The sequence below is a fragment of the Balaenoptera physalus genome, assembly GCF_965194825.1.
Source record: "Balaenoptera physalus genome assembly, chromosome: 9".
In the NCBI taxonomy this organism is placed as follows: Eukaryota; Metazoa; Chordata; class Mammalia; order Artiodactyla; family Balaenopteridae; genus Balaenoptera; species Balaenoptera physalus.
In genome coordinates, this window is record NC_138888.1 from 52,284,839 (window position 1) to 52,306,492 (window position 21,654).

General features: G+C 41.2%; 2 protein-coding genes across 8 annotated transcripts in view; one reads left to right on the top strand and one right to left on the bottom strand.

The window, feature by feature from the left end:
• Positions 1–20,261, bottom strand: part of SOBP (sine oculis binding protein homolog) — a 156,009-nt gene extending 135,748 nt beyond the window's left edge. For all 5 annotated transcript variants that reach the window (XR_014267495.1, XM_082475134.1, XM_082475132.1 and 2 more), the window contains exons 1-3: positions 20,028–20,261; positions 6,614–6,752; positions 4,642–4,827 (exon numbers count right to left, since the gene is read on the bottom strand). Coding sequence is in view for 4 of the 5 variants with exons in the window: in XM_082475134.1 (XP_082331260.1) it covers positions 4,642–4,827; positions 6,614–6,752; positions 20,028–20,123 (421 nt within the window). In the remaining variant the exon portion in view is untranslated. The remainder of the gene's footprint in view (positions 1–4,641; positions 4,828–6,613; positions 6,753–20,027) is intronic.
• Positions 6,759–21,654, top strand: part of LOC309667145 (uncharacterized protein) — a 41,760-nt gene continuing 26,864 nt past the window's right edge. For all 3 annotated transcript variants that reach the window (XM_082475469.1, XM_082475470.1, XM_082475468.1), the window contains exon 1: positions 6,759–20,060. In XM_082475469.1, coding sequence (XP_082331595.1) covers positions 19,301–19,795 — 495 coding nt within the window. In that variant the 5' untranslated portion in view covers positions 6,759–19,300 and the 3' untranslated portion in view covers positions 19,796–20,060. The remainder of the gene's footprint in view (positions 20,061–21,654) is intronic.

Below are 21,654 nucleotides of genomic sequence, written 5' to 3' on the forward strand. Positions count from 1 at the left end.
ATTTTGATGGAGATTCACTATTGTACAGCTCTTCCAATCCATGCTGAAAGTCCTTTACTGGTACAACCCTCTCTGAATGAAGTCCCAAAGGATTGAACCCATATTAAAATCTCTAATATGAGAAGAATTACAGCAAGGTTACCATGTAATTAACCTGAGTTATCTTTCAAAACTCTTGCTGATATATATTCTGCCACTTCAGACTATGCTCATGCTGTGGTTTTTTAAATTAGCAAAGAAGGAGGTTTTCATATTCATTCTAACTGAAAGGATAAAGGAATGTTTGCGTAAAAAGAGAATTGGTTGATACTTTCTATTATTTTCTAATATTATTCTTATCATTATATTCTTATAGTTTTTTTTAAATGGTGACTCTATATGGCAAAACCTTATTCTGTCCACTGCAGAAAAGTCTGTGATTCTTATTTAAAGATCATGGTGATTCCCTTCATTTGCTTGGAGGGAAAAGAAAAAAGTAAAAGCAGGGCTATTATTCTATGTTTATAACAAGTCTATTACCATAGTAACGACTGTGATGTCACAAACCCTACACCAAGGGCCAGATTCTGTCTCTGAGGGGGGAAGGGCAGCTTAGCCTTGGAAATCGGATGAAATTGGATGCAAATGTGTGCAGCAGAAGCAGGGTTAATGCTTGTGGTAATCACCAAGGTGCAAGAAGTTCCCCTTCTCGGAAGAAAAAGGGTGCAGGAACAGAAAACCAGTCCCCCAGGCCCAGAAATAAGCTACCCCCACAGTTCTGTCTGCAGCTGTGCAAAAGGAGAGTGGAAATCCAAGCGAGTGTGGTATCACTGTGTTCCCGATCACGAGTATTCCACTGGGCCCACTGGCTGCCAAATGTGGATGGGATCCAGTGGTGAGCCTGCCTGAGCACATGGAACACTCTCTGGAACTAGTGCCTGACCAGATGGAGCCTTCTGGTACCTCGAAGCAGGAGCAACTTGCTTCATGATGGCGAGACTTTAAAGCCAAGCTGGGGGTTTACCACTGCTAGGTCATCCTGGTTCACAGAACCACAGATGCTTAGAGTTAGAGAACTCATCAAGTCTCCCAAAGGATGTGGACTTGAAAAAATAACCTTTTGCAGGAACAAGTTGTATCCCTTGTCACTAAGGAATCTGAAGTAGCAGATTAATAAATACTCCTATTCTGATACAGTCTAGGGAAGTTTCGTATATATACGCTGACAAGGGAACTTTATATTAAAAAGAATATCGGATTAGGAGTCAGAAGACCTTAGTACTAGTCTTGACTCAAGTACTTAGAAGCCACCTGACCTTGAGAAAGCCATTTAACCTATCTGAGCTTCAGTTCTTTATTTAATGCTATCTCAAATGCTATTTCCCAGGGTTATTGTAAAGATCAAATTAAATAAAATAATAAAATTTGAATGAGTTTCATAACTGTAAAGGGTTTAATACAAACATAAGGTATTATTAGCATTTTCACATAGCCGGTTTACAGTATAACAGGAATAATTTGAACGCTAATCGTTATTTTCTTTCCAGGAATTCAGAGCACACATACAATCCTCTTCTTCCCTATCCCGAGAAGTGGACACTTGCATGATACAGTCAACTCTGAATTATTCAGGGGTTGATTACCAAGGGGCCTTTTGTTCCTAGCCATCGTATGATTTATTAGTTTCCCTCAGAAATGCCCCATTAACCTATATACAGCTAGACCATTGACAGAGTGTCCCTCAACTTGATTACCTTGAATAACAACTCTGGTAAAAGTTTTAGCAAAAGGAAAAATTGAAATGATTAACTAGATGGAAGTTTTTGGATAATTTGTGGACTTTACACTTATCTATGGATAAGTACTCACATCACTGTCACAGAGGCTATGGTCATGGTCAGACAGATTGAGACTAATCCAAACAAGATCCTAGCACTTTCCCAGTGAACAACAAAGTAGCCTGTACTATCTTCTGCATGTGCAAAAGGAATTTGAATATCAGTCATTCATTCATTTATTCAACAAACACTGGTGGACTACCTATTATGTGCCAGAGCTCACCACATACCCTGAAAACCCCACTATTTTCCTGCCCTGTCACTGTCCCTTCCTCACGATATTACACAGAGCACCTTGACAAATCTCATAGCCTGACTCTTAGAAACTCTATTCACCTTCCTGTTATTATGAGACGTTTGCCAATCTTACCCTAGTGCTAGGGTCAGCAAGCTATTGTCCCTAAGCCAAACCCTGCCTGCTGCCTTTTTTGTAAATAAAGATTTATTAGAACACAGCCACGGCCATCTGTTTATGTATTATCTATGGCTGCTTTTCTGCTACCACCGCAGAGTTCAGTAGCTGTGACAGAGACAGTAGAGCTCCAAAGCCTAAAATACTATCCGGCCCTTTACAGAAAAAGTTTACTGACCCCTGCACTAGATAACATAACTAAATCAAAATTCATCTCTCCTGTAAGTTTCTGCTTAGGGAATAATAGAGTAAGCTCCTTGAAAGCAGAGAACCTTTGTGTATCTTTTTCTTGTCATATAGAACCCTGGAGTAGGATCGAGTCAAGGCTTAGAGCAGATACAGAAAATTAAACATGTGCTTCCCTACATTCTGTTTTCAACAGATGAGTGCCTTGGAGTTCCATGGAAGACAGCATAAAACCACTGGTGTTCAGTTACTCTGGCTTCTAAATCCTCAGAGTTCCTACATCTAAGACTTCCAAGGCTCAATTTTTGGCCTCTATCCTTTGCATATTTATTTCCTGATCTGATGTGGAATTAGAGTTAAATAGGAGCTGTGTGCTTGAATTCCACGTGGCTGGCTCAGCAGGAAACTCCAGGGCAGGTTTTTTGGCATGCCAAACTCATGTTAGCCTCAGCTATGCTAATTTCTGGAGCTGTTTGCTTTGCTCAAATAAATCTTAGAGGGGAATTTGCATTTGGATACACACTTTTTTTTGCACAAATTATGTGCATGATAACTCTGGGGCAGAATAAGGACTGAAAAAAAAAAGAACAAGAGGCATGGTGTTTACTGAATGGTTTTCATGTGGCAAGCACTGTGCTGGTGCTTTACATACATTTTCTCATCTCATGGCCACAACTACCCCATAAGGTGAAACTATGATCCCCATTTTACAGATGTGGAAATCATATAACTTGTCTACACTCACAGAGCTGGTAAATGACAGAGCCTGGATTTGAACACAATCTGTCTGAATGTGAAGCCTGTGTTCTTTTCACTTAGTCACACTGTTTTTTTGTTTTTTTTTTTTTTTTTTTTTAGTCACACTGTTTTATTGAGACCCTCATCATCATCACCACTCACCTAAGCCACTGGACATACATTCAAACAATGAACCCTACATTTAACAAAATTAGTCACCCTTCTCTCCAGTTGTCCTATGCAAAATATGTGTTTGACCTTTAGGAGATAAATTTGGGTCCCTCTGCACCATAAAACAATCAACCAAAGGAGAATAGTGGCATTAGAAAGACAAACTTTATATGATACACAAATTATGTTAGTATTTAGTAGACAAACACGATTACAAGTGATTTTGATAGGTAAATGGATTTTAATGACATATCTGAGGCCCTCAGTATGAAAGGACACTTTTGCTGCTAAAATGTCATAGGCCAAGCAAAAGAATGTGCCCATACCATGAAGAAAAATGTTAGTAACACTTAGAAGATGGTACAAATATATCTATAATATAAGCCGAGGAATTTATATCTACAAATATCTTCACTATTTATGGAAACATAACCAAACACCTATCTTCCTTAAAAAAAATACAAGCATTAACTTTAGTGAGTTATGATAAGTACTGCTATCAAAACTCAGTATTTATCATTGTTCAATTCAACATACAGAAAAATAACCAGTGTAGCAATTAAGCGTTCTAGCATAATTCTGACGTTTTACAGCAAGCCAGATACAATATTACTGAACTTCTTTCTCTGTGTGGAGCATAAGTGTAACCTAGCTTGCAATACAACATCATGCTCAGCCCATTGCCATCTATCTTAACACACCGCCATCTAATTTTCTGGAAATATAAAAGAACTGATTACATTTTCATGCAAATGAAATTCAGATCTCCATTTTTTTAAAGCTCTCAAAGAGAGCTTTGCACAAATTAGAAAGAACTCTGTATGAGATGGGTAACCTAGGTTGTTTCTTAAGTGGATTTATAAGAAGGCACGCTGGGGAACAAGCCTGCCACACACACTTTACAAATTGCCCCTTCCTTCGCAAAACCCACAGAGGAGACATGGTCCTCACTGCACCACCACCAGTTCAACCATGGTTCCTTTTTTTCTTGCTAACCAGGCAGTGTATATCTTATTTTTTAAATTAGTTCATCCTTTTTTATTTTAAACAGATGATTTCAGAGAAGGAAAATAACTTTTTTTTGTAGCCAGGGGTAGGAAAAATTTATTGTCAGTTGAAAGTTGACAGCCTAAGCAATAGTAGATTGGCTTAATAAAACAATACTACTTTAAATAACACATGCACTAACATTTCTTAGCTGCAAAGTCCCTAAAACAGTCTTTTCCAAAATTAACTTAAGCATTTAATAATTATCATAGGACGGTTAAAACAATTTTCTATCAATCATTATCACTGGAAACCCCAGTATTGACTTACCTGCCGGCGGCTTTATGAAAGGTGGCGGAATTAAAGGTACAATAATGGGCACATTGCCATGATCCTTTGACCCTGCAGGTGAGTCACTGAGTCCATTTCCTGTGGCAAGCCCTGAATAGCCTGTGCTTATATTGTAGGGTGAAATAACACTGTCCTCAGGTAATTTTGGTTTTGGCAAAGAATTTTCTGTAAAAGAAGAAAATCACATTCAATATGACGAAAGGGCTTACAACCACATTTTCTCAAGTAAAATGGCTATGGAATAAAAATTTTTTCTTGCAAATCTTTAAACACTTTACCAGAAGTCCACAGACCATCCTGGACCTTTTCAGTTGTGTTACCATAAATTTCCAAAGGGCTCCTTTATAATTTGCTCCACTATGATAGCTAACATCTCAACTGTACTGTGGTGATGAATTTTAGCACTGTAAAAGCCCATAGAATATTGAGAGGCAATTAACCCTTTCCACGTACAAAGTGATATACAGCAGACATCGCTCTCTGGCTACCAGGGGAGAAGCTTAAAAAGTGCCCCCGTAGCACTGTAACCAGGTCCCACTGTATTGTAAATTTGAGTGATAATATAATCAAAAGAACCAATGAGAAAGAAGCTGATGATTAGGAAAAAACTGTTGTTTCATAGGGTAGACCCATTAAATTAACCCATTAATACCCATTAAAAATTAACAAAAATGATCATAAAGAAAACCTATAATGATATGAACTTTGTGAATTTTATCCTTGCATGTGAATCATTAAAAACAACAACAACAACACTCAACCACAGAAAACAACTTTTTCCCTCCAATAGCATATCCTGGCACTCTCTCCATGTTCCCCAGAGGTAAAGATTATTACCTAGACCAAGTGTTAAACGAGCTATTAGTTTACAGAATATAAACTCATGACTTGCATTTTTCGTTTACAGTGAAATTGATGATACTATCTCTGTAACATGATGTGTACAATTTCATACCAAGCTTAACATAAAATTTGTCACATACGTTCAATTCCACATGCCTGCAGGACAGCTCGTTTACATTTCATTGCTTGGCATACAAGAAGGGAAAGCACTATCTTAGAGACTGGAAATAAAATGCATGAACAGGTAGTTTATGCCAATAGATATTGAATGCAATGAAAATACTGATCAAATTGCCAATTATATCACACAATTAGTTTTAGTCACATTTTATTAAAGTTCCCCAAATGGATTGCTTCTTCACATACTCCTTTTCTTTGACAAACAAACCCTCTATCCAAATTTAGGTTCATAAATTCAGTATGCAGATCAACACCCACCAATGGTTCTAGACTTCATGAAATATCAGGCACTGCTACCCACCGGGAGAATCAGTGTTATTTCAACTCCACCAACCTTCTAATTTCTACTCTTTGGCTGGGCTTTGATGATCATTCTTATGGAATTATATAGGACCCAACCATCTACTACTCTCTTACTCTTCTTCTTACCCTATCCAAGGCTGTGTGGATGAGGCAAGGGTGAAAACTTCAAACAGAAAACAGAAATAGGGCTTTCCTTTAGAATTCCCACCCAAAAGGGGGGGAGGAGAAATTACCAAACTAACCATGATTGTCTCTTACAGTCTGAAAATCTAAACCTAACATTTCACTTAACAGAAAGCACCAGTCCTTAACAATTGATATATCGAAGGACTCAGGAAACTAGAAATTAGCCAACACTGTCCCTTTCTATCAATTTGTGGGCAGGACCACAGTGCTTAGCTAGCCCTTGTCTAGCTAACTCTCCCATTGCTGGATGGAGATTAAGCTGTGTCTATTTTTGTTTTATGTTGTGCTCTTATATTCTGCAGAATTCTGCTTATGGGGATGTCCATTTAAATCAACCATTGGCATCATGAACAAAAGGAGTCCCAGAGCAACTCAATTCCGGCAGGTTGAGATAGTTAATCCTTGTTTGCATGAACAAAAGGACATTGAATGTCATTACCTTTGAGAACAGAAATGTGCTGCCGGCTCTCTCCATCTGTAGGATAGTTTCTAAATTCAATATCTTCACCATCTTTCAATTCAACCTTATCATAGCCATACCAGCCAAGAAGTTCATTCATGGTGTTTTCTGCAAAGTTCTGAAAGAGAAGCATAGGCTACTTATGTATATAATCAATAACTATTTGAAAAGAACACATAAATCGAATTCTGTTTCCACTACCCCGCCCTACCTCCCTTAGAGTCATGTTCATTTTTCAAATCACGTTCAAAAACTGTCATGCGTTTAAATCTCAGGATGACGCATCCAATTATGACAGGCCTTCAGACATTTGCAATTTAAAGATAACAAGAGAAAAGGTATTTGTCAGTTTTGCTTAAGAATAGGAAGTCATATTTTGGCATATCCTTCTGCAAAGTCTATATCTTTCACTAATACAAAAATATTGAAAGGTAAAAGCACAAAAACAGCTAAGAAGAAATTTTGAAACTGAAAACAATCAACCATTTTGTGGCTCAGATTAATTTAAACTAGAATTGCTTTCTAATTTAGGTGTTTCTTAAGCAAAGAAATAATTTCTCAACTGTCAACCACTACCATCCAGAAAGCTGAATAGTCTACAAGGGTTTCCCTTTTTAATTTTCCCTTTTGTAACAGTATTCTTTAAACATTGAAGCATAATTTCCTTTACGAATTCCACTAGTGACAGATTCTTTCCCCATGAAATCAAAGGTTACTGTGATTGTCTTCTGACAAGTAACATAAAAGTACCAAATAACTTTAAGTTTACTAGCCAGCTCAGATTTTGGATAATGTATGAAAACACTTTATGAACTATAAATCAATATACAATCAGCCCTCCATATCTGCAGGTTCAGCATCTGCAGATTCAAGCAACCATAGGTGGAAAATATCTGGAAAAAAAATTCCAGAAAGTTTGAAAAAGCAAAACTTGACTTTGTCATGCAGGCAACTATTTACATAGCACTTGTATTGTATTTACAACTATTTACCTGGCATTTACATTATATTAAGTATTATAAATAATCTAGAGATGATTTAAAGTATACGGTAGGATGTGTGTAGGTTATATGAAAATACTACACCATTTTATATAAGGGACTTAAGCACTGCGGATTTAGGGATTCTGGTGTGGGTGTGGGGTGTTCTGGAACCAATCACTTGTGGATTTGGAGGGACAACGCTATAAAATATAAGGCATTATTATTGTTGTTATTATAGCTATCAAGCTGTGGAAATAATGGGTAAATAATAATTGGACAGATTTAAAGCTTATACTACCAGGTGCCTATTTTTAATGAACTTAATAGCTGGTATATCTTAATGCTTGTGGGTGCCTTAAAGCATCTCTATCTGAGAAAGAGAGAGTAGAGAAGTGGTTACCCGGGGCTGGGGGCAGCGGAAATGAGGAGATTGGTCAAAGGGTATATAGTATAGCATGGTGTACAGTATGGTGATTATAGCTAACAACACCATCATGTACTTGAATGTTGCTGAGAGAGTTGATCCTACATCTTTTCACTGCAAAAAAGAAATGGTAGCTATGTGACAGGATAGAGGTGGTAGCTAATGCTATGGTAGTAGTCATTTTACAATATATAAATGTATCAAATCAATACATTGTACACCTTAAACCTGCACAATGTTTTGTGTCAATTATATCTCTTCTCAATAAAGCTGGAAAATTTTAATAAAAAGAAGGATCCTATACTACAGAGTAAGATAATAAATGTTTGTTGAATGAATTTTTTTAAGGCATCTTTATCAGGCAAGGCAGGTTGAGCCTCCTAGACTGAGCTAGAAAAACTATATAGTCTAACCTTCTCTGTGGCTCAAAGAATCTTTTCTCATTCTCCCTAGAAGTTGTCATTTCTGAAATACACTGGGATGTATAATTTATACCTGAAACAAGCACCCAGGCTAAACCAGCATGTGCACAGCCTCAACATGTAAGTTCCATGTTCTCTTGAATTTCGCTTTAGATTTCAGCAGGGGTTGCATAAAAAAAGAAAGGAGGGACTTCCCTGATGGTCCAGTGGCTAAGATCCTGCGCTCCCAATGCAGGGGGCCCGGGTTCGATCCCTGACCAGGGAACTAGATCCTGCCTGCGTACTGCAACTAAAAGTCCACATGCCGCAACTAAAAGATCCCACATGCCGCAAGGAAGATCCCCCATGCCGCAACTAAGACTCGGTGCAGCCAAAATAAATTAATTAAACAAATAATAAATAAGTAAAAATAAATATTAAAAAAAGGAAGGATATTACACTACTCCATAAAAACAAACCTGGCATTTCAAACCACCCACAGGATGCTAGATTTTTTTTTTTTTTTTTTTTGCTTTAGTACCCACTTGAGCTCAGAGCTCCAAATGGGTCAATCTGTGATGGTATAATGCACAAGCAATTTTTTAAAATCTAGCCAGATTGAGTCAGTGTTACCATCCACAAGGCCAACAGTCAGCCATATCAAGCTTTAGTGAGGTATTTATTCTCTCTGATGGCTGGTCATGTCCACATTAAATAGACATTCTTTCCATGAATGCACAAAGATGATATGATCGATATGTATAATAAGCTCAGCAACTTCTGGGATACTACCGAGGAGGATTCGGCTAAATGCTGCACTACTCAATCAAAAGAGATTGCTCTAATGAGGTGTCAGTCTCCCCTAACACCCAATTTCTTTCACTGAGCTGAGTGCCTGGACTGGAGAATGACAGTCCCTAAGCACACAAACCGAGGTCCTCCATCAGGGGTCTGGCAGCAGAAATCTCCAAGGATAAGGATTACACCTTGCATCAAAAAAACAATTCCCAACAGTGCTAAAAGCCAAGTTCAAGCCATCCTACTGGTTTATATGCTGTTTGCCTCAATCTCTAAGAGAAATGTGCCCAAAAAACAGGAAATCTCTTGCATAGTAACTCCTGGCCACCATATCTAATTTTCTAGACCATTTGTATCTTGGGCACCTCTTTCTCTGCTTCTGTCTAACCTCTGAAGCGACACAAAAGCTACATGATGCATAATTCATGGAGCAACCTCCCAGCTAAGGATATAGATTTGTTTGTTTTAGTCCAGCTGCAAATCCATTCAGCCTTTCAGAACCAATCCCAGGGATGGGATCCAGAAGTTTCAGACATTCGCGTAAATACTGAACCCTCAACTGGATTATTAACACCAAATTCATATTATTTGGGCATCTTAAGTGCATCACTTAGTTTACGGTTTGTCCTGAAAACTCAGAGGCTTCATGGAACAATCAATATGATCAATATGGAATTGACCTATTCCATGATTTTCGAGTTACTATAAATGTCAGTGAAAATAAACTCTAAAACATTCCCTTTCCTATCATTGAAAGTAAAAAGAAACATCATAATGTTTTGATATATGACTGGAAAAGCAGAAAACAAAAGGCTTATAAAGTCTTGAGCCATAACTCTCAAATTTTTCATAAAAAGTCGAACAAGATAAAAGAAAGAGAAACACCAAACTACAAGAATAGGTATCACCTCTGGCTTATATACTATTGCATTAAGAAATCAAAGAACCCCAAGGAATAAATAATTTTTAATTTCTAGTTAGACCTTCATGCTAGACATCATATGGGCTCGCTATGGTGCTAAACCAAAGGAAATGAAATGGATTTTTGCAGTTACCATCCAAGAAACATAATATATTCTAGGAGAAGTGAATTAAATGTTTATGGTCCATAAGGGTTTTCAAGTTTTTCTACCAGAAAATTAAGGTGATAAGAGTTAAAGTGCAGAGAGACTTTTGAGGTAAGGCTGTTCGATAATAGGACAAGCCGCTGTTCTAAGAGAAGTTGTAAAATTTGCTTCCCCAAAAATCTTCACCCAGAATTTCTCCTGGAGACTTAGAGCAGGAAACTCAAGTAGAATCTCTTAAAGGCCCTTCCAGCTCTAAGATCCTGTGAAATCAAAGAATTTCTACTTATACAAGAAATAAATTGCCTGCTGCAAAGAAGTATCATAATTACAGTGATCACACAGCATAAATTTTACTGAACAGCCACTATCTCAAATATTTTATCATTGTTCCCATAAACCATCAAAATGTGCCAGAATTTCAATATTCTGGCATCCAAAACACATTTTGCAGACTGCCTCTCACCCTTGGAAGTGGCACAAAAATCCTCTCTCATACCATGTGGTCCAATTTGGGTTTGGAAAATAGGTCACTATAATTACAATGATAATGTCTAACACTCTTATAGCACTTTACAGTGTTTCCACATCCTTTAACTCTCTTGTTCCTTTCAATTACCCTGTGAGTTAGGTATTTGATTTCCACAGTAAACTTTTGGTGAACCTCTGTGACATCCTCATTTTACGACAGAAAATTGGAGCATACAGAAGGTAAATGACAGGCATGAGAGATCACCTAGTAAAGTCAGAACAAAAATACAGATCTTCTGATTCTTATACCAGGACTCTTTCTATTATAAATTCTGTACAGTCCAATGTGTCAGCAACTCCAAAGGAGCTACCTCCTTGGACCAACAACAGTATTGCAAAGAAATCATATCACTGATGTCAATGTCACATACAAAGAGCTTTCCAACCAGGACATATCTACCTATGCAAAAACTTTGCTTGTTTTGCAACTTGATCATTGACCTCTACTCTCCTTAATTGTCTTTATTGTTGGAATAGGGGTTCTTAAAATTCATAATCAAAATTTAATCTTCTCATTGGACAATTTTTTGACATCACATCTGACTCTAATGGCTTTGCACTTTTAATACTATACCTCCATACCCCTTCCTCTCCCTTTCCAATTCCCTTCTCTCACCTCCAGGGTTCCTAAAGAAAGAAGAAAAGCCTAACCTTTAATCTGAAAGCATGATCTTTTCCTAGAATTAAAAAAAAAAGGTCACAGAAAGATAGTGGAAAGACAGGAAACTTAACTATTTCCCCACTCCTCTGAGTTCTTTCTACACTGGCAAAGTTTATTTTTGTTGGAATTCAATTCCCAGGACATTCATTAGACACTCTCCTTATTCAACTAGAAATACTGTATGCATGTCAAAGTTCACTCTAAATGGTTTTTAATTGAACATTTTACCAGGTAAATAATAATGACTTGACTTCAAGTCATTTTGAAAATCACAGTAATTACAAAGCCTCAAAATACCTCTGAAATGCAAGTACTTCAAGGTCTTCAAAAAGGACTAATGATTTTATTCTGAAAACACCAAAGTTTAAAATACAGAGTAGGTACCACCAATTTCTCTTATCTCAGGCCTTGTATAACTGAATGTCAGATGTGTTTTCAACTTGGTATCCTACCCAAGAAAGCAGAAAGTTTTCAGAGAGCTCCCAATCATTCATTCAGATGAGGGGAAAGCCACGTCCTCCCTCTTCCCACAAACATAATTCCCATTTCCACTCCAAGTCCTACATCCCTCCACAGTGCTAGTAAAATATGTCATCTATCCCCCAAACACACTATAAGTTGCTTGAGGGCAGAAACCCTTTATTTCATTTTATGTCCCATCTAGCACAATGCCTAGCACTTAGAATCTAATCAATAAATGTGCTAACACATTTGGATACATCCATAAATATTTTTAAAAATATGTAAATACAGAAAAATTATCAAACAAAATTCAGGACAGCTGATTCTAAAAATAAATATGTGAAAGCTTAAAAAATTATTATATCCAGTGTTAATGAGCACTCTCAGACTTTTTTTTTTTTTTTTTTTTGATGTGGACCATTTTTAAAGTCTCTATTGAAATTGTTACAATATTGCTTCCGTTTTATGTTTTGGTTTTTTGGCTTCGGGGCATATGGGATCCTAGCTCCCTGACCAGGGGTCGAACCCACATCCCTTGCATTGGAAGGCAAAATCTTAACCACTGGACCGCCAGAGAAGTCCCACCCCCAGACTATTGGGAATTCAAGTTAATTCAAATTTTAGAAAAGGTAACTTGACTCTCCGCAATAAAAGCTTAAAAATTTACATACCCTTTGATTCAGCAATTTTATTTCTAGGCATAGTAGGGACTATTCTAAGGAAATAGGTACAAAAATATGAATGTTCAGGAATGTTTATCTCAGTGTTGTTTTCTTAGAAACAAACTATATGCCAAACAATCGGAATTCAGTTAAATAAATTATAGACTAGTCATGAAATTACTGAAATGGAATACTATTTTGCCACTAAATATATGCTGTGGATAAATTTTTACTGCCATGAAAAGCTATTAACAATATGTTAAGTTTTAAATGGAAGGTTAGTACACTATAAGACCATTTTTGTTTTTTGGTTTTTTTAAAAAAAAAACATTCATCATACATAGAAAAGAACATGAAAAGACATACATCAGAACGTTGACGGTAATTGTGTCTGGGTGGGAAAATTACAGGCTTTGTTTTTCTTTTTGCTTATTTATATTGCTTATTCTACTATTTATGTCATGTCCATGTATTATTTTTATAAAAATCAAAAAATAGTTTTAATTAAAAATTAATTAACACATAGTCTTCTCACAGACAACCATGTCAGTCATATTCACAGTCCTAATGACAGTAAAAAGGATCTGCCAGTTACATTACTCAACTTCAAAACATTCTTACACACATTATCCAAGAAAGCGGAGCATATGAGAAATACTTTCAAAGGAAAAGGAAACCCCCAATCCTGAACAATTTACAAGGTGGGGGAAAAAAATGCTGGTATCACTGCCAGTTAAGGTTATGAATAATAGAATGATGGTTATTTTTGGAAAATATTTTATCTCCCTTTTCACCTCCATGGGTTCTGACTGACTTCTGAGGTAGATTTCTATTAAGCATCACTGGGTTCACTAATTAAGATTTTTAAAGGGCTGGGGGGATGACGCTGCAGAAGAGAAGCAGTTTCTTTTGTAGGAAGTAGGAATTAAACTTGATTAGAAATCAATTTCTAGCTCTACCTATCCCCAGGTCTGAAAGTTAAAAGAATTATAACATCCAATGTTAATGAGCACTCTCAGACTACTGGGAATTCAAGTTGATTTGACTGGAAGTCCTCTCTCTTAACACAGATCTAATGGATCGGTTTTATTTTAAGGTTCTACCAAGAAGCAGGCAAAACTTAAATAGTGCAAAAGGACTGTGGGAAGAGCCCTTTACAGACTACAAAGTACTTCCACGCTCATGATCCTACTGGGTCTGATGGTATCCTAAGGATAAGCCACTCCCACAGACATCCCATTTGAGGGTCATCCACATGCATGCTATGTTAAGAGCAGCCAGATTCATACTCTGGGTGCAGACTTTACCCATTGAGCCCTGCTGTTTGTATCTGAACTGCATACAGATTTCTGGCCTGAAATCCTTTGAAGAAGGTCACTGAGCTCCATTTGGGTCATTTTGCAGCATTGTTCTCAGCCACAACACAATGATTAGCACACAGTTCTAAGGGCAGAGGACACATCAAAACACTAAAATCCAGCTCCGACCTGGAGCAGGCCTGAGGAGAAAGTCTTGTTCTCTTATTGACACAGCCTGAATTAGATGGATGTATTATTGTCACATGAAACCAAAATTGTGCGTTTCCACATATAAAAATCTATGTTGCTTTATTGTCTTGTTGTGACACAGAGCAGACAATTATGTCCCCATGTTTTAATCTGTGGCCAGGACATCAAATGTCCTAAAAAGGTCAAACAAATGTGTGAAATTGTGGAGACCAGCCCTGGGGCTAACACTGTAGCAGGCATGGCAGGTGTGCAGCTGTGTGCAGCTGTGTCCTATCACAGCTGCAGCACTGGCCTTAAAAATCACCAAGACTTGTTACATTGTTTTCCTGTCTATGCCAAAAGCCACTGGGCTTAAAGCAGGACAGAGTTCCACAGCCCTTTAGTTATATAAGAGATATTAACACCTATCAGTCTACAGATTCTAAAATATACATTCAGCAAATCTCACCCAGCACAGGCTTTCATGTCTGTTTACATGTTTCAATTGGCACCATCAAAAACAAAGTTGTTTTTTTTTTTTCATTCTACCCTGGAATATCCCTTCTCTTTTAGGAAAATATTCAATAATCTTATTAGCTTGAGTGCAAGTATGGCTGACTTCCCATTCCGCAAAAGGAAGTTTTAGACTTCAGAGATTTTTAAATGATCCACCTTCTACTACTTCTAATAATTTTTTCAAAAAAATAAAATGTATAAAGACTCAATAAAAAGAACACTTCCTTAGAAGATACAAAAAGTCTGGTCACCCTTGCAAGACACCTCTATTTCCCTGGAACTCTCCTTTTTCAGACAGTCACTTGTATTCACTGATATTTGCCTTTTTTGAGGCCCTGTTTTTGACTTTCATTTAAAAACTCTGTTACCTCTTGGTTTCTATGAGTCTGTCTTTCACACAAGGAGAGTAGGGCTTGGCTTCTCAGAGCAGTGCTTGGCAAGCACAGAGGCAGGAAACGCAGAAGGGAATGAGTCTGTCAGACTCATTTTCTTCTAGTTCAAATGTTTATTTCAGATTCGGGAGGAAGTGGAGTGGTTCCTTTCCATTTCCTCCCCTCTGGAACCTGTGAATTGTGTAAGGCTTAGAGAGTCTCGCTCTACCACACACTATCCTCACCAGTTCACAGATGGAGAAAGAGACTCTTTTCAGAAAACTCCCGGTTTGAACAGAGCAGAATTCATAGCTCTCTGTGCCCTCCCAGGACCTTCTCTTATGGTTTGAGACTAGAGCCTTGAGCAGGACAACCGCGAGCAACACAGAGGACAGGGCTGGTGGGCTCGGGGGAATATCCTACACCAGCTTCCAAGGCGCAAGCACCACGCTCCGACTGACAATACTTCCCAGCCCTGCCACGTGGCACACCTTAGACCGCTGCTCAGCCAGGGAGGTCTGACATAATTCGTGAATGCCACAGTGAGATCTGGTCCCAAGCCCACTTTCTAGGTTCCTGAGACTCACTGTTTCTGACATCAGGATGGAGTTTCAGGAGCAAAACTTAAAATATACCTGTTTTAGTAATGAGCTGATTTCCACCTTAAACACGCTGACTTTTCCAATCCACACTCTGATATCTCTATTTTATTTTATTTTATGGCAAGCTATTTAAATCACTGCACTCACCAGCTCAGCTCTGCAACTTGCTTTATTGTCTGTGCAATTGACACAGGTCATTTTTAATGCCAAATGGAGACCATCAGAAACTAAACTAGAAAATCTTATGGTGAGTTTACTACTAAACTCTAACAGATGTGCCTGACTCTAACTGTAGGCATTAGGACTGAAGCATAATTTTAGGTACAAATTACTTACTAAGAATATTTATAGACAGAGAACTTCAGCAAAGACCCTAAGACATTTAACACAGATTATCCTGTAGTTGAGCAATTGATAGGGAAGCCAAACATTGTAAATGCATTAATTATGGTTTGTTTAGGAAAGTTTCCAGGGCAGAGTGCTTGATCTAATCACAACGGTTTTGTCAAAGAGTTTTAAAAGATGAAAATCTGACTCATTATCTCTACTCATAGTTTACACTTTGTTGAGTTGTATTACTGTTTGGTAGTCACTAACCATGTTCACCAAGATCTATGCACGTAAAATACACACCCTTAAGTGCAACTATATTTACACTTACTCATATATTTACATTTGCACATCCAATATTACATCTAGCTTTTATGTTATGCTCTGGATGAACACCTGAAACGAATTAACACTTCCATATATCAGAATTCCCTCCTAAGAGCCACTTATTATGATACATGTGAGCTAACAATATATTGAAGGCATATTACATTAGATACAATCACAATATTCGCTTTAGAAACCGAAAGTAGTCAAAATATAAATTGAATTGCCATCTGATTTTTTAAAATCCTCTCTACTGGTCACTAACTAAATAGGGCAGACTGACTGTAAGTACAGTAAAGCAACAAGTCTTTTTAATTAAGAAAAACCAGGATGAGTGGGGGGGAGAAGGAAAGATAAAAAAACATTATAAAGGTCATAATGAGACAAACATTTCTACCTGAAGATATTTTCACTAAAGGACATGAAAGGCAAGCTATGCCAAGTCATGTACTTTTCACACACAAAATTATATTGTATCAAATTTAAATTTGTTACAACTGCTTTGTACATTAAACCAGCGATAACGAAAATGTAACTCAATATCTGATCTAGTGAAACAGCAACCAACATTAGCTCCCAGACACATGAAGACAATCTCCAATGCCATTACTGGTGTCAGCTAAACCTCTGCCAGTGTGTCTTCTCTGCCCATTTTTAAATAAATTTGTGACTATCTCAATTAGGAAATCTTGAAGGAAGTCTCTATTATGAGGCAATTTTGTTGCTCATTCTCAGCTCCCTGCATTTGCTGTACTTAAAATAGATGCTTATACCAATGTCCTTTCTATTACCCGAAGGGGAAAAAAAATCACATACACACCAGTCCTTTTTCTTTCAGCTCGCAGAGAAGCAACTTGATCCAACCAGTGTTGAAACCTGAGTAGGTCACTGTACACCACGATAAAATTCCCTAATCCCTGAGCCAACTCTCCCTAAGGGGGGCCTCCTCCTGATCCTCCACTTCCCAGGCTGACTTTTGCATTCGCTCTCTCCTCTTTCCCCCTTTCATTTCCCCTACCTTCAAGCCTTGATATGTGATCCACGGTGGGGCTCAGGTTTCCGTTTTTACAGCTTAGGCCGTGCTAGCTGTATACATTCCTTTCTTTCTGCCGGGCTGTGATTACTTACCAGGGCTTAGTTTACACTGGTCCAGATGAAAGCCGTTCAGATGAAGGCAAACACAGCCAGGCAGCTCCAGCGGCACCGATATGAAGCTGCACAAGGCCACATTGTGTTCTCGGTGACATTTTGTTGCACATATTTTTATGCAGGGCAACCAACTTGTTAGGTTACTCTACACTTTAGGTTTGGGGAGATGGAGGGGTAATAATACCATGGGGTTCAGGGAGGGGTTTTATTGATGTGGGTATTAACATTAAAAGCAGAAAAATATTGATGAGTTCAAAATAACCCTTCCAGCTTTTGACTTTGAGAAATCACTTTTAAAATGAGGACTTTTGGTGCTATTATATTAGAAGAATGCATACTGAACAATTCCACTAGAAATGGGATTTCATGACTCACTGGCATGATATGCATTGACACGACTGAAGATTCTGACCCAGTGTCTCTTACACATTGTTCCAAACTAGGGAGAAAATACTGATCCTTCAGGCAATTGAATTATTTGCTGTGTAAAACTTCTTATTTAATGCTACTCTGTAGCAACTGAAATGATAAGGATTAAAACTTCAAATAGTAGGTGGTGACTTGGAAGAAAAATAACATTTTAAAAAGAGGAAATTCTGTGCACGAAGGTTAATTCCATACTTAGTCCTGCAGCATTGGCTAAAAATTGTGTAATTTTTCCCCTTCACACAATGTTGTTTTTGTTTCTTCCTCACCAGTTCAGACAAACATCTGTTATACTGTAGAAGGACAACTATCTCCCAAACCACGGAGTGCTCCCGCAGCCAAAGTCAACAATGTGAGCCCCAAGCATCGAGCACAGTCAGCCTTTATATCCAGCCGGGATAACATTTCACATGTTTTGATTAAAATTAGCTAATTTGTAATTCTAGAACCTATGAAACTTAAAAGCTGCCATCCATATAGATCACATTAGACAGTGTTTTAAAGGGCCAGTGCACACTGTGATTTCTTAGTGGCTTTACCTCTCTCCTCTTCCTCCACCCCCAATTTAAAATGAAATGGAAAAGTAATCTGGAAATGCAGGACAGGAGGGAAAGGCGAGTGAGGAAGGATGGTTATTGTAAACTGTTTGAATTCCATCCCCATGGGAAGACAACTCCTGCTGGTCTCTTTTTTTAAAAACTGTCTATCAGTGGAATCAATGGAGGTTTCCATCACAAGGAATGGCACTGATTTCCAAGGCAAATCTTCCTTAACTCTCCTTGGACTGATGCTGCACCTCATGCTTCCAGGCACTAAATTTGTCACCCAGAAATAAAAACCCTTATTCCAAAATGCAGATTGCTACAGACATTTTCTGGAAGAAAGGAACGCTAAGCATATGCACCTAGGTACAGATATAGGAGGTATTATCCGTGTGCCCCTTTCTAAACATGGGCTTCATTCAAGGCACTCTCTAGAATATGCTTGTTCTAATCAAGACAACATCAAACCGCAATAAATTTTACTTAGTTGCTTGCCATCTTCATCGTTTACCTTTTAAATACCAACTTAACCAACCTGACCAAGTCAGTGGGCAGTGTTAAGGATTCTATGCAGAAGATGGGGAACACCAAGACGGCTGCAAAATGAAAACTAAAGTCCCCCCTGAAATCTGCTACTTGTATGTAACTCACAGAAAGACAAAAAATACAAATAAAACAATATTTTAAAAAAATCAAGACAGACTCGTGAAATCAACACAAAACAAAACCCTCACCGGGCAAAAGCTGCAACTTCATGGAAAATAAGTGGGGGGGACGAGGGGGGTCCGGAGCCGAGCGGTGCTCTTGTGCAATCACTCCAACGCGAACAGCTGGAGCGCCAGGCTGCTGCGCTCGCCACCTCTGGAGCACCGCTGGCCTGGCGGGGAGCCCGGCCTCGCCGACAGGACTCCGGGCTGGCCTTTCCGAACAATGGGCAGGCGCTCTGCGAAGGCCGCCCCTCAGACAGCTATCTTTTGCACCAGGGTTTGCCCGGGTCTGCTTAACTGGGAAGTGGAGCATGCAAAGGGGAGCGGGAGGCGGAGGCAGCCGAGTGAGAGGAGCGAGCAGCTGCGGGCGAAGCGAGCCGGCCGTCAAAACGGTACCCAGACCCGCGCCGCTCGGGCCACAACTCGCCCCGGCACTGACAGCCCCTTTACACCGTCGCAGCTGGCTTCCAGGCGGGAAGCGGGATCGAGGAACGGGGAGATGAACTGGGGAGAGGGGTGGAATCCAGCGCTCCCCGGCTGCTCCGGCCCGACGGCTCTTAACTTTGGAGGGATCCGGGGGATGGTTCCCGAGGAAGAGGAAAAAACTACCCCACCGACTAGGAAAGCCTCTTCACCATACCCACCCTCCACTTGGGCTCCCGGTCCCCTCCCTCTGAAACGCGCCTGTTACCAACCTGGGGTTTATAAGGTTAAATAGTATGTGGTTTCCCGGCCGCCCCTCCACCCCCATCAAATCTGAGGCAGGCAAATCTCGGGGATGCAGCCCGAGAGTTGGCCTCGGTTTGCACCTGGAGGAGGAGCTGAGGCGTTCTGGGCATCCTACAGAAACTGACAAGCGCTCCCCTGTACCCTCAGAATCTATACAACGGCCCACAGGGAGCAGGCGGAAGAAAGAGCTCAGGCTCTCTGGCCCCGAAGTCCAAAAATACCTTCATTTCCTCATTGATCTCCCTTTTCACTGGGTGAGCCGGTTTCCTGCTTCTTTTATTTTCCGGAGGTCTCCCTTCTTTCTCCATTTCTGCCATGTTTTTGTGTCTGGTTTCTGTGGAGATGAAATGGCTGCTGCCGCCGCCGGCGGTGGTGGCGGCGGCGGCGGCGGCGGTGGTGGAGGTGGTGCTGATGGTGGCAAGGCTGGCGGAGGTAGCGGTGCTGGCGGGGCTGGGGCTAGGCGGGGTGGGGGGGGGGGTGGGTAGGGAAGGCGGGCGCCGGAGAAGCGGGGTCTCTTCTAGCGGCGGAGAACGTCAGTGGCTGTCAGAGGGAAAGGTAGCTCGAGGAGTCTCGGGGATGCCGCCGCCGCCGCCGCTCCTGCTCCCGCTGCCGCCGCCGCCGCCGCCGCCAACGCCGCCGCTGCCGCCGCTGCCCCTGCCGCCGCCGCTGCTTCTGCCGCTCCCGCCGCCGCCGCCGCCGCCGCCAGGCTGCATCCTCGGTGCCCCGTGGAGTCGTCAGCCATCTTCCGTCGCTCTGTCCGTCTGCATGGGCGAGGGGAACGTGGGCCGGGCGCGGAAAGAGCGGCTCTGGGCGTGCGTGCGTGGATGTGTGTGTGCGTGTGTGTGCGCCCAGGAGAGCGCGCCAGCCCAGGCGCCCAGCGCCTCCCGCTAGCCGAGCCGGGGGCGGGCCGCGGGCCGGCGCCGGGAGGAGGGGGCGGGCGGGGGAAAGGTGGGGGGGCTAGGACAGCCCCCAGCTCCCGAGCGGGCGTGGCTTCCACCGTCACTGTAGACGCCGATGCTGCGCGGCTCCGGGGGCTGCTCGCGGCCGCTGGCTCATCCGCGGCGGGCACCGGCGGGACGCGGCGCCCCTCACGGCCGCTACCTCGGTACGACGCCCCCCCGGGCCCTCTCCGACTCCGGCCGTCCCCCTTAGCTCCGTGATGAGGGCCCGGGTGGGCTCGGAGTTGGGTTTTGAGCCCCAACTAGAAGCTGCTGAGGAAAAATGAATGTGGCTGAGGGGAGGAGGTTGGGCGGTGGGAGGGCGCGGGGACCCGAGGTCGCGTTGCTAGAGGTCCGCTTTCCTCCCCCCCGAAGAAGGCAGACTGAGCTCGCCCCCTCCGGCTGGCAGCGCCGGGGTCTCGGGAGAAGGAAACCACAGTCCCGACCTCCGCACAGCTGCCAGGATAGTGTCCCCTTCTGGGGGCCACCTCCGGGCTCGTGAGGCTGGAGGCCCCTTGGAAAGACCCCAGCGCCCTGCTCGGCTGGTCCCCAATGCGGCGCGGGCTACGTACGACTGCGCTTGCTAGAAGGCTATTGCCTCTCAATGAACCACTTAGAAGTAGGACATCTCGGCCTTCAGCTCCCTGCTCTTTTTTCTTTCTTTTCCCTCCAGTTCTCTCTTTCTCTCTCTCTCTCTCTCTCTCTCACACACACACACACACACACACACACACACACACACACACAACGTCTCACTACAAAGTAACAGCCTTACCCTGTGACCCCGCGCGCACTCTTGTCCCGGTGCCCTGAGTTTAACCCCCCAAAGATTGGGTGCTGCTGGGAGCGCAGGGTCCCGCGTGGGGTTCCATTCTCCAGGGAACGGGACTCCCTAGCCACCCCGGGCGGG